At 41.7% G+C, this 12500-nt stretch overlaps 1 protein-coding gene across 1 annotated transcript in view; it reads left to right on the top strand.

The window, feature by feature from the left end:
- Window positions 1–12500, top strand: part of LOC309565923 (uncharacterized protein) — a 150442-nt gene that overhangs the window by 52844 nt on the left and 85098 nt on the right. The window contains exons 8-10 of the mRNA XM_082270953.1: window positions 1959–2111; window positions 8993–9131; window positions 10301–10431. Of these exons, the coding sequence (XP_082127079.1) occupies window positions 1959–2111; window positions 8993–9131; window positions 10301–10431 (423 nt within the window). The remainder of the gene's footprint in view (window positions 1–1958; window positions 2112–8992; window positions 9132–10300; window positions 10432–12500) is intronic.

Here is a 12500-nt window from a genome sequence, read left to right as displayed (position 1 = left end):
CATATATCTATATATAATATATAATGCATGAATTATAATCTAATCAATAATATAATTTTATTATATATATTATATATTAAATAATAAAATAATATTATTGATTCGATTATAATTCATGCGTTTGTGTTTCAAATTTATCACATCTGGGATGTCTACTAGACTCTTGTTTTGGTCAGGTTTAAGTCAGTAATTACTAAGAATTATAGGCCTATAATACATAACGCCAAATTTCCATGAAAAGAATTGTACCGCTTTTGGTATGTAATTCCAGACATAATCATACCGCCAGGGAGGTTAATGCTGATACCTGCTGAAGATTGTAACTGCAGTGCATTTTGAATGCAGTGCAGGGAATGTGCATGGAACGCAGGTTTACAGTTTTCTGGTGTAAACAGTCCCTGAAAACATGTTTTATCCATTCAATAAGTGCAAAAAATACCTTATGAATTTGGCAGAGATCCTTTAAGCTAATAACTTCCTGTGCACAAGGAGGGGTTGTGGAGGTGGAGGGAGGGGGGGGGGGGGGGCTGAGGAGAGGTCTGTCTCTCTTGTAATCCATCAGAAATTAAGTGTGCAGGGCTGACACCACATGCCTAGGAATTATGAGCTGTGTTGTCATGTCAAATAGGAAGGTTAGAGTAAGGGATAGACCGATATGTTCTTTTCAGGGCCGATACCGATATTTTGTAAATTTAAAGTTTTGAAAAAATAAAGACAATTTTTGACACAAATCTGGTACTGAACATGTTCATTTTTGTTTAATGCTTAATGGCTGGCTTGCTGGCACCCTGTGGTGGGTGGCTGGCTGGTACCCTGTGGTGGGTGGCTGGCTGGCACCCTGTGGTGGGTGGGAGGGTGGCTGGCACAGGAGCTGTGGGTGGCTGGCTGGTACAGGGCCTGTGGGTGGCTGGCTGGCTCGCTGGTACAGTGCCTGTGGCTGGCTGGTACAGTCCCTGTGGGTGGCTGGCTGACTCGCTGGCACCCTGTCTGTGGGTGGCTTGCTGGCTGGCTGGCACCCTGTGGTTGGTGGGTGGCTGGCTTGCTGGCACCCTGTGGTGGGTGGGTGGCTTGCTTTATGGCTGACTGGCACAGGGGCTGTGGGTGGCTTGCTGGCTCGCTGGTACAGTGCCTGTGGCTGGCTGGTACAGGGCCTGTGGGTGGCTGGCTGACTCGCTGGCACTCTGTCTGTGGGTGGGTGGCTGGCTGGCTGGCACCCTGTGGTTGGTGGGTGGCTGGCTTGCTGGCACCCTGTGGTGGGTGGCTGGCTTTATGGCACCCTGTGGTGGGTGGCTAGCTGGCACAGGGGCTGTGGGTGGCTGGCTGGTACAGGACCTGTGGGTGGCTGGCTGGTACAGTGCCTGTGGCTTGCTCTTACAGGGCCTGTGGGTGGCTGGCTGGTACAGGGCCTGTGGGTGGCTGGCTGGCTCGCTGGTACAGTGCCTGTGGCTGGCTGGTACAGGGCCTGTGGGTGGCTGGCTGACTCGCTGGTACAGTGCCTGTGGCTGGCTGGCTGGTACAGTGCCTGTTGTTTGCTGGCTGGTACAGAGCCTGTGGATGTGGGTGGCTGGCTGGCACCGGGCTGCTGAGGGTGGGTGTATGGCTGTGATACAGAGACTAGTCCCGACTCCAGACGAGGCTGTCCAAGGCGAGGGAGGCGGCCTAAGAAGGCAGAATGAGGTCACAAAAATATCGGCCAGTTCCGGGACCGATACCGATATATCGGGGAAAGTGCATATCGGCTCCCGATATATCGGTATAATCGGTCTTTCCCTAGTTAGAGTACGCTTTAGTTTCTGACAAAGCAACAGTTTTCTATACTTGCATCGTGTTTAAAGGGATAAAGCTTGAGAAAATGTGTGTGTATTCGAGAGATGTACTAAGTATATTTTTTTATTGACATATGCTTTAAGGAGGATTTACTAATTTTTGTCTTTTTTTTTTTTTTCATTTTGCTGCAGGTTTGGCCACATGAACAGTTCCCATTGATCCCAGTGGGCAGGTTCACATTAAACAAAAATCCAGAGAATTACTTTGCTGAAGTTGAACAGATCGCATTTTCCCCTCATAATATGGTACCCGGAATAGAAGCCAGTCCTGACAAGATACTGCATGTAAGATACCACTTATACAGTTACATGGGGGCCACACACAGGTCACATTACAGCCAAATAAGTCAACAATTTACCCAAGCATGAATTAAATCAATCTGGGCATCAGATCATTACATCTCATGTATATGAAAATTAAGTAAAACATTTTAGTTGTGTTTGGTTTTCACTACTGGATGCATTTTAAAGTTTTGGGCCTATAGCAGGTACTGTATATAAAAAACTGTGTCCCTCCAGCTATTGCAAAACTACAAGTCCCATCATACCTCTGCCTCTGGGTGTCATGCTTGTGGCTCTCAGAGACTTGCTATGTGTCATGGGACTTGTAGTTCTGCAACAGCTGGAGGGCCACAGTTTGCATATCCCTGGCCTATAGCATGAAATTAACCCTTTAACCAACAATGCTGTATCTGCAAACACAGTGGGGGAAATTTACTACATAATCTGGAGCAGCTGTGCATGGCAACCAATCAGCTTCGATCTTACATTTTCAAAGCTTCATAGGACAAGCTGTAGATAGAAGCTGATTGGTTGCCATGCGCAGCTGCTCCAGATTTTGGATGCTCCTTTTTTTATAGATTCCCCTGATTGAGTCTGATATAATAGCATTTCCTCTATGTTCCCCTCCATGCACTGATTTTAAGTCGGCATACTTGCTGAGTTCATGATCTGTAATCATGTGGAGCAAGGTGGCTAAGGTGGGTCCTGGGCTTGAATGCCACCAGGGTCCCTGCCTGCATTAATTTTTGTATGTCCTTGTGTTGATGTGGGTTCCCTGGGTTTCCCACAATTCCAAAAAACCTATATTGCTGCTGTCATTGGCTTCCTTCCATGTTGCCCTAGTTTGTGTAGAGTAGTGGTGGTCAACTTAGAGGACCTCAAATATGTTCCCACCAAAGGGCCACACATAATATAAATGCAATGATAAATGTATTGCTACAGGAAGTATCAAAGACGGCTATTATGTACCTGGAAAAGGATGAGAGGGCTCTTACTTACTCCTCCTGTCCTGTTTGTCCCCCGAGATTGATGACAGTGTAGGACAGGACATGATGTGGCACAGATGCCTGTAGTAAGTCCTGGCTAGCAGAAGAACTGGATCTTGTGATGAAGCCGAGGAAAAGTAACTTGTGGCGGATGTTGTCACAGGAGGCAGGAACATGATCAGACAGGCAGCAGGTGATACAAAGATCACGGGTCACAGGAGCTGACAACCACTCAGCAATAATCTTGAGTCCTACAGTGTTTTACACCAAGTCAATTCAAATGTGCGTGCCAATGTAGATGTGTGAACATCGCTGATTATGTGCACAGCTCTGTGGACCATTCTTTGCGCATGTGCAGTCCTTCAAGCCCGGGCATAAGCATGACTTTACTGACAATGGCAGACATGCAACAGGAGATGATCATAGACTTTGTGCATGCTATAAAATGATGGTCAGAGACTGTGGACATGCTGTAGAATTTGTTGGAGACTGGGGAAATCCTTCAGGAGATTGTTAGAGATCACTGCCATTATGACCCCATTACAAATAATTCTTACATTTCTCTGTTTCCAAATGCCCCTTTACTGATGACTTGTGCCACCATTAGGATTTCTCCTAGCAAGATCCATTATTAAACTTCAGAGGAAAAAAAAACATAATTATTGTACAACATTATTAAAATTACCAAGGTATACCCATTCCCTTTAAACCCATTAGCTGTAAATCCCCAATATAAGGCAGAAGAACTCTTCTACTGTCAACATGTCCACCGGGAATAGCTAATCTTTCCTTCTCTGGAATCGTAGACAAACTATATACAAAAATTCACTGCTCAAAAAATTTAAAGGAACACTTTTTACCTAGAGTGTAGCATCAAGTCAATTAAATTCCCGGATATTTATTTGGTCAGGTAAGTAGTAGAGGGTGTTGTTAATCCATCTCAGTTGCTTTGGTGTTAATAAAATTACCAAGAGGTGCACTAGATGGACAACAATGAGACAACCTCCAAAACAGGAATAGTTTTACAGGTGGAGGCCACTGACATTTTTTTCCCTACATATCTTTTCTGACTGTTTTTCACTAGTTTTGCATTTGGCTAGGTTTAGTGTCACTACTGGTAGCATGAGGCGATACCTGAACCCTATAGAGACTGCATAGGCAGTCCAACTCCTCCAGGGTGGCACAGGTTTGCTGTGTCTCCCAGCACAGTCTCAAGAGCATGGAGGAGATTCCAGGAGACAGGCGGTTACTCTAGGAGACCTGGATGGGCTTTAGAAGGTTCTTAACCCATCAGCAGGACCGGTATCTGCTCCTTTGTGCAAGGAGGAACAGGATGAGCACTGCCAGAGCCCTACAAAATTACCTCCAGCAGGCCACTGGTGTGAATGTCTCTGACCAAACAATCAAAAACAGACTTGAGAACCCAACGTCCTCTAGTGGGCCCTGTGATCACTGCCCAGCATGGTTGAGTTTGATTGGCATTTGTCATTGAACACTAAAATGAGCAGGTTCGCCACTGTCACCCTGTGCTTTTCACGGATGAGAGCAGGTTCACCCTGAGCACATGTGACAGACGTGAAAGGGTCTGGGGATGCAAGGGAGAACGTTATGCTGCCTGTAACATCGTTCAGCATGACTGGTTTGGTGATGGGTCAGTGATTGTCTGGGAAGGCAAATACACGGAGGGATGCACAGACCTCTACTGGCTAGACAATGGCACACTGACTGCCATTAGGTATCAGGATGAAATCCTTGAACCCATTGTCAGACCCTACTCTGGTGTAGTGGGTTCTGGGTTCCTCCTGGTGCATGACAATGCCCGGCCTCATGTGGCAAGAGTATGCAGCCAGTTCTTGGAGGATGAAGGGATTGATACCATTGAATGGCCCATACTCATCTGACCTAAATCCAATAGAACACCTGTAGGACATTATTTTTCGGTCCATCTGACACACCAAGTTACACCTCTGCTCAGTAGCCCAGTGATGCCCTGGTTCAGATCTGGGAGGAAATACCCCAGGACACCATCTGTCATCTCATTAGGAATATGCCCCGACGTCGGTCATGCATGCAAGCACGTGGGGGCCATACAAATTACTGGGTACCATTTCGAGTTGCTGCAATGAAATTTCAGCAAAATGAAATAGCCTGCTGCATCATTTTTTCACTTTGATTTTCAGGGTGTCTTTGAATTTAGCCCTCTGTAGGGTGGTAATTTTCATTTCCTTCAATTGATGCGACATCTTTTCGTTCCTAACACATTACCCAGTCCATATCAGTATAGATCCCCATTGAGATCTGATGTGTTTTCAAAGTGTTCCTTTCATTTTTTTGAGCAGTGTAGTTCAAAACAGTTTAGGAATGTAAATTCATTATCCCTGCTAATGTGTGACAATATTAATACTTCAAATGAAGTAGCATTAGGTTATACATGTAAAATTGCCTTTCAATATAATCCAGCACTGAACGTCTCATAATAAGTTAGTAGTTCATTTAAATGGAGATTATTTGTGGTAATCTATTATACATCAATCTAGATGTGGCCACTAATAAGGTGTAAAGATCCAAAATCTGAAAAAACCCAAACCCAATCCTGCTAGGTCTGTATTACACATATTTATTGTCTGGTGGGGAGCCCTCCACAACATTGCACAGTAAAACAAAACACATGGATATGGGTTCTACCCCTCCTCTACTTCATTGGTATAATATCTCAAAAGAGAAAAGTACTTATTTTTGACAGTTCCGAATTGAAAAAAAAACACCAATATTCTTCATAAAATACATGAATTCATACACATGGGACACTAGGACACATATAGGTAAATTAAAAGCAACCAGCTGCCCAACCTATATATATATTGATATTATGATGTGTACAAATTGCCATACTGTATAATGCTCAAATGTTCAAGTGGAGCTTGGGCAGCTGGTTGCTTTTAATCTACCTATGGGCCCTTTCACACGGGCGCCCCGTATGTCCGCAAATCATCCTATTTTTTTGCAGATGATTTACGGACATAATGTAAGTCAATGGCATTGCGGATGTCAGCGGAATACCATCCGCTGACATCCGATTTTCTTCCTTTCAGTTCTGTTCCGTTTTTTGGAACGGAACAGAACCCTATTTTTCCTCGTGCAAAAAACGGAAAGGAAGAAAAATCGGATGTCAGCGGTGTCATCCGCTGACATCCGCAATGCCCATAGACTTACATTATGTCCGTATATCATCCGCAAACGGATGGGATGATATGCGGACATACGGAGCGGATGACACAAATGTCATCCGCTCCGTGAAAAAAAAAAAGCGCCGGAGCGGATCGCAATGCGGTCCGCTCCGTGTGAAAGAGCCCTATGTGTGTCCTAGTGTCTTATGTGTACGAATTCATGTATTTTTGTATTTTTATGAAGAATAAAGATATAGGTGTTTTTTTCAATTGGGAGCTGTCAACAAAAAAAATTAGGTTAAGTACTTTTCTGTTTTGAGCATTTTTTGAGATATTATACCAATGAAGTAGAGTAGGGGTAGAGCCCATATGCATGTGTTTTTGAGATCCAAAATAGAGGAGGCACATAGAATGAGATTTAGTAAATGCAAGTAACCTCATAGGAACATTTAGCATTAGATATTGGCAGTGAGTTACTAACTCTGCATCTAAGTGGGCATTAATTATATGTTCCATTAAATGTCCCACAGTCAGTCAAAGATTAGTTCTTGATTAATGAGTAGATGAAAAAACATCATATCATCCATTCAATGATGGTATTTGGATCATCCATCCAATGATGGTCTTTGGAGAGCTGCTAAATGGGGACAGCAGTCACGGGAATTGACAGGTTCCCCAGGACTAGAGCAATGGATGAACACTTTTCAGGTGCCACAGTACTTGACGTCAATACTCAAAGATCTTTTCCATGGTGTGTAGAAAGCACAGAAAGACAGTGACTTTCTAAGAACACATGTATATTGATAAGTTGTTCAAACCCGCCAATCTCTTTGTCCACAGTTGTCAACCTATATTTGATCTGCTAAATGTTCTCTTTATCCCTAATCCTCAACATATAATTATTCCAATCCTCTGTCCATCAGAGCAATATTCTGAGAAGGACAAAAAGTTTACCTCTAGGGCAGGCTTTCTCAACCAGGGTTCCTGAAGAGGGTACCAGGGGTTCCTTGAACAATGAGCAATTTGAAATTGATCTCCTACATGTAGAAGTGAGCCTTCACCCAACAACATTGCTTGGAAAAGGGTTGGAATCCCTGGATTAGTTATCTCCAGTCCTCATGAGGTGTGGGGTGGGGTTGGTGGGCTAAACTGTGGTGATCAGTTGTTCTTTCTTCTTCTTTCCTTTTACATTCCTTTCTTTTTCTTATCTTTTTCTATAAATCTAACTTTGTCTTGATCTTCCTCTGAATGCTCAATAGTCTGCTTCAAGGTTACCCTTAGCCCAACTTCATACTTGTAAATGTGTTTTTTTTTCTGGACTCGTGTTGGCAAATTTCGAAGTCACTCTACAAGATTCTCCCCCCTACCCCTCCTTCATTCCCCTTTTGGAACCCTATATGCATAATAATCCTGAACGGCCATAAATGTTAGTATCAACAATACTATGCCTACAGCGAATGGACTACTTAGACCATTGCACTCCGTGCTTTTTCATAAGTCTCTATCATGCCCCTCTGGGTGGAGACGGTCAGAAACTGTTACTATGATATGGTATAGTTGTTACATGATCAGATTGTGATGGTTTTGATAATCTTCATTGTAACACCATTATTTCACATAGATTTGTACTATTAAGTACTTTATTGTTCCTTTACTCTACTCAATAAAAATCATTGAAAAGGAAGTGACCCCTTACACTGACTTCTACATTGATCAGCAGTGCAAGGGGGCTTTTCTCCAATCACCACCATGTAAAGCAACACTTTACCTTTTATAAGTCTAGAGACACAACAATATTCACAAACTTTTTCTCTGGCTGTTTTTATTCATTTTCCTGATTATTACTAATTTATTGAGCAAGGGAGTGTTGTAAAATAGTCAGCTCTGGGTGTCAAATATCCTATGTATATCATATTCTTTATTCTTTTACTTAAAAACCATTCAACAACTTGCTTGTCTAGCTATTTTATTGTAAAATGTAGATGAAATATTTTTTTTATCAGGGATTGCCTGAGGTCTCAAAATTATTTTGAAGGCTCCTCCAGGGTAGAAAGGTTGAGAGAGGCTGCTCTAGGGTAATAGTCCTTATTAATTGTTTATATAAACATACCATCTCACTTGTTGGAGCCATCAGATCAGTGTTTGCTAGTATCTCACTTCAAAGAAGAATATCACTTCCAATCTTATTTCCTGGATCAAAGATTCAAATTCTGGGTGGTATAGTCCACTACACTCTGGGGTTGATTTACTAAAGTCAAACAGACTGCTCACTTTGCAAGGGAAGTTTTACTTTGCAAGGAAATGTTTCACAGATTTTAATGAATGAAGGAATACCCAATCACGTGCAAACAGAATAAAAAAACAGCATTTTTGCTTGAACATGATTGGATAATGGAATTCAACAGATCCTCAACTCATTCACTAAGCTCTGGGGAAATTGACCATGCAAAGTGCAACAGTCTATTTGCCTTTAGTAAATCAACACCACAATCAAACTGCAAGCATCTCAATCATAAGTGAGTCTAATTTGTATAGTGGGAATGAGCTTTATATCCAATGAGAAATGGACTTTAAGTGATCAGCTGCCATAAATCTAACAAGCATTCATTGGAGCTGATTAGTTACCTGTATGCTTCACAAAATGGCTTTGGCTGGCTTGTGGTGGTCCTTAGCACAAATGTCTATGCTAAATTCTTATGTACTAACAGACTATTTGACATTTTTCCCCTAGGCACGCATGGCTTCGTATCCAGATGCCCTGAGGTATAGGCTAGGCGTTAACCACCAACAGATCCCAGTAAATTGTCCCAAGCAAGCGAAAGTAGCAAACTATCAAAGAGATGGTTGTATGGCGATGGGTAACAACCAAGGTATTGTATAGGTTATAAATTCCACAATACAAAGCTTGGGGTTCCAAGATTGAGCCCTCTCTTTTTGCACCCAGAAGAGAGAGCATTATTTCTTCATCAAACACAACCTAATACCTAAACTACTGTTTAACACTCAACCTAAATGCCTAAAACTAAACAAGCACATCCTACCAACATGTCAAGGAGCTCTGTGATATCTGACAGTAGCAGGGAACTTAAGATTAATTGAGTAGTCTTTCTAATAGTTATGATGTTACCTGACTACAACTAGCAGTTTTCTGGTTCATTTGTGTTTTGCTTTGTCTTTTAGGTCACTTTGCAGTAAAAGCAGGGAAGCAAAAAAAAACCTCTGTAATGTATTAATGTGCTTTACTAAACAAAAAAGCTGTACATACAAACTATTTACAATACATAAACAATACAAGACTGACAGATATACATATGACAAATGCACACACTACCTAAACTTCCTAGACAATGAGCATGAACAATGGTTTGTGTACAATAGGAATACGCTAAAAGTCACTTAGTTCAGGTTAAAGTAGCTTCATGATCCCCGTAGGCAACCAGGATCCCAGGCTCTACTCTACGATTGCAAAAAATTGGTCTTTAGCATTCTTCACAGGTAAAATTCCCCCTTTGGTCTGTTGAAGGCCCCTCTGTCACAGAAATTCCTTGTTGTTATGTTGATATGGAGTCCTTTCAGATTATGTTGCTGGCCTTTTATTTAGAATGTTTCACCATTCCCACATGGGTGTAGCACATTTCTCAATGCCTAATTTATATGAATTTTCTATGGCCGAAGCATTTCCCAATTCAACCTTTATTTGGAACATACATATTTAGATGTATCATACATACTGTGACGGCTTCCAGACACTCCAACTGGGTATCTCTGCCAAACTAAAGCTTCCTCCTGTCTAGAACCAGAATATAGAAATTTAAGCCCAAATCTCCCTAATCACCAGGCAGTACCAGTATATTAGGTTAGGACTGCAGATAGAAAACTTACCCCAAGCATCAGACAGAACCAATGTTTGAGTAAAACAAGACCAACTTTATTAAGAAACCAGAATATTTACACACAAAAAAACCTTCAGGTAAGATATACCTCAGGAGAAAATTAAATCACAAACAATTTTACTTGTTTTCTGGAATTGCTCTTTAAGGAAAGGCACCAAACTATTACCCAAACAGTTTTGGCGGCCCTGAAGAATCAAGAGAGTTTCTACCGGCCCCTATGTATTTATCTGGGGATGTCGCCAGGTACGATGACTGCAATGAAGATAATGTGTCCCAGGTAATATACACATCAATAACGATAAAATAATACTTTTCTTCACCCTTGTCATTGAAAGCTTTATTTCCTATTTAGTATTTAGTATCTCCAAGCCATGGACTAAAATTTGATGATTTTGTTTTACCTCTAATTTTCCTAAAGCAAAAAATGCTGCTGTTGATTTTAAATGACAAAATAAATGCAACTTCTAATTAATCATTGAACAAAATGGGCCCTGCTCCTAAATCAAGAGAGATATCTGCTCATGGCTGATCAAGGTACAAAATAAACTGTGTTCTGATTATTCATGGAACAAAATAAATTGCCTTTACAAACATGTTCTACTTACCTGCTCTATGCAGTTGGTTTTGCACGGGGTAGCCCAGCCAGACCCTCCTCTTCTCAGGTCCTGCTTCACAGCTCATAGGCCCCTCCCTTCTGTCGAGTGCCCCCACAGCAAGCAGTTTGCTATGGGGACACACGAGCTGAGCTGCAGCTCCGTGCATCCATTCAGACACGAAGCTGCAGTTTGGCCCCACCACTGCTCTTTTCTGATTGGTTAATTGCCTTTGATTGAAGTGGACATCGCTTGATAGAGATGGGGCTTAGGTAAGTATAAGGGGGTGCTGGGGAGGCTGTTGCACACACAAGGCTTTTTATCTTAAAGCATAGAATGCATTAAGATAAAAAAGAAAACTTCTACTTTTACAACTCTTTTAAAAATAAAAACTATCCTGAATAATGATGGAACAAATTATACCTTTAGCTTATTGACTATCCAACAAAGAGCCCTGCTCCTGAATAATCAACAATCAAAAGAAACCATGGTCCTGATTAATTGAAAAACAAAATAACCCCCTCCACTGATTAGTCATGAAAGAAAATAAGCCCCATCCCTGATTATATACTAAACAGGACATACCTTTCCCTAATTAACTATCCAACAAAAGAGAAATTCTCAATAATCAATTAACAAAATAAGGCTTGCTGCTGATAATTCAAAGAGCCCTGCTCCTGAATAATCAATAATCAAAATAAGCCATGGTCCTGTTTAATTGATAAACAAGGTAAGCCCTGCCATTGATCAGTCATGAAAGGAAATAAGCCCCACCCCTGATTATATACTAAACAGGACATACCTTTCCCTAATTAACTATCCAACAAAAGAGCACTCAGTAAACGACTTATTAATCGCTGAACACTCAACTCAATCATCAATGAACAAAAATAAGCCTTGTTGCTGATTAAACAAAGAACAAAACATGTCCTGCCACTTATTAGTCATGATAGAAAATAAGCTCCACCCCTGCTTAATTACTGTACAAACTAGGCCCTACTACTTGTTATTTATAGGACAGGATACATCTTGCCCTTAATATTTATCAAACAAAATACCTCTGTTCTTGAATAATTAAGGAACATAATAAACTATGACCCTGATAAATAAAGAAACAAAAAATCCAAAATCAATGATTCATGTTTTTTTTTTTTGTTTTTTGTTTTTTTGCCACTGTATGGTTAAGGAAAAAACTTTTCAGATTTGTTATGACCCACAAGTCCTGTCTTTTTTTTTAATTAAGCAGCTACATAAAGAATGACTATGAGTAACTGTTGAGAAATGAATCCCATTATTAATAGAGGAAAGCAAGCCCTGCCGCTGAATATATATGGAACAGAATAGAGACGCCACCGCTAATTAACCATTAAACAATATAATCCATTCCCCTTACTGAAGCAAGGCAGATTAACCTTCCTAGCGGTATTCCCGAGCGTGACTCGGGGTTAGATTTTAGAGCCAAAAGCGGTAACCCCGAGCCACACTCGGGGTACCGCTAGGAAGATCCCTGGAACCTGGTAGAGGTTTTACTTACCTTTTCTCCGGGATCCAGCGAAAGAATGCGGGCGGTATGCGGCGGCGGAGCTTCCTCCCGATCGTCTGCGAGCCCCAGGCTTCCGTCTCCGACGACGTGACGTCCGCCGGGGGGTGGAACCGGCGGCAAATTCAGATGTAAAACACACCAAACACACTGATACCGTTCAAAATAAAATAAATTCACATTACATTGCCCCCCAGTGCCCTTTCCTGCAGT

Source organism: Pelophylax lessonae (genome assembly GCF_965119305.1).
Source record: "Pelophylax lessonae genome assembly, chromosome: 10".
Taxonomy (NCBI): Eukaryota; Metazoa; Chordata; class Amphibia; order Anura; family Ranidae; genus Pelophylax; species Pelophylax lessonae.
This window is presented reverse-complemented; position numbering and strand designations above follow the sequence as displayed.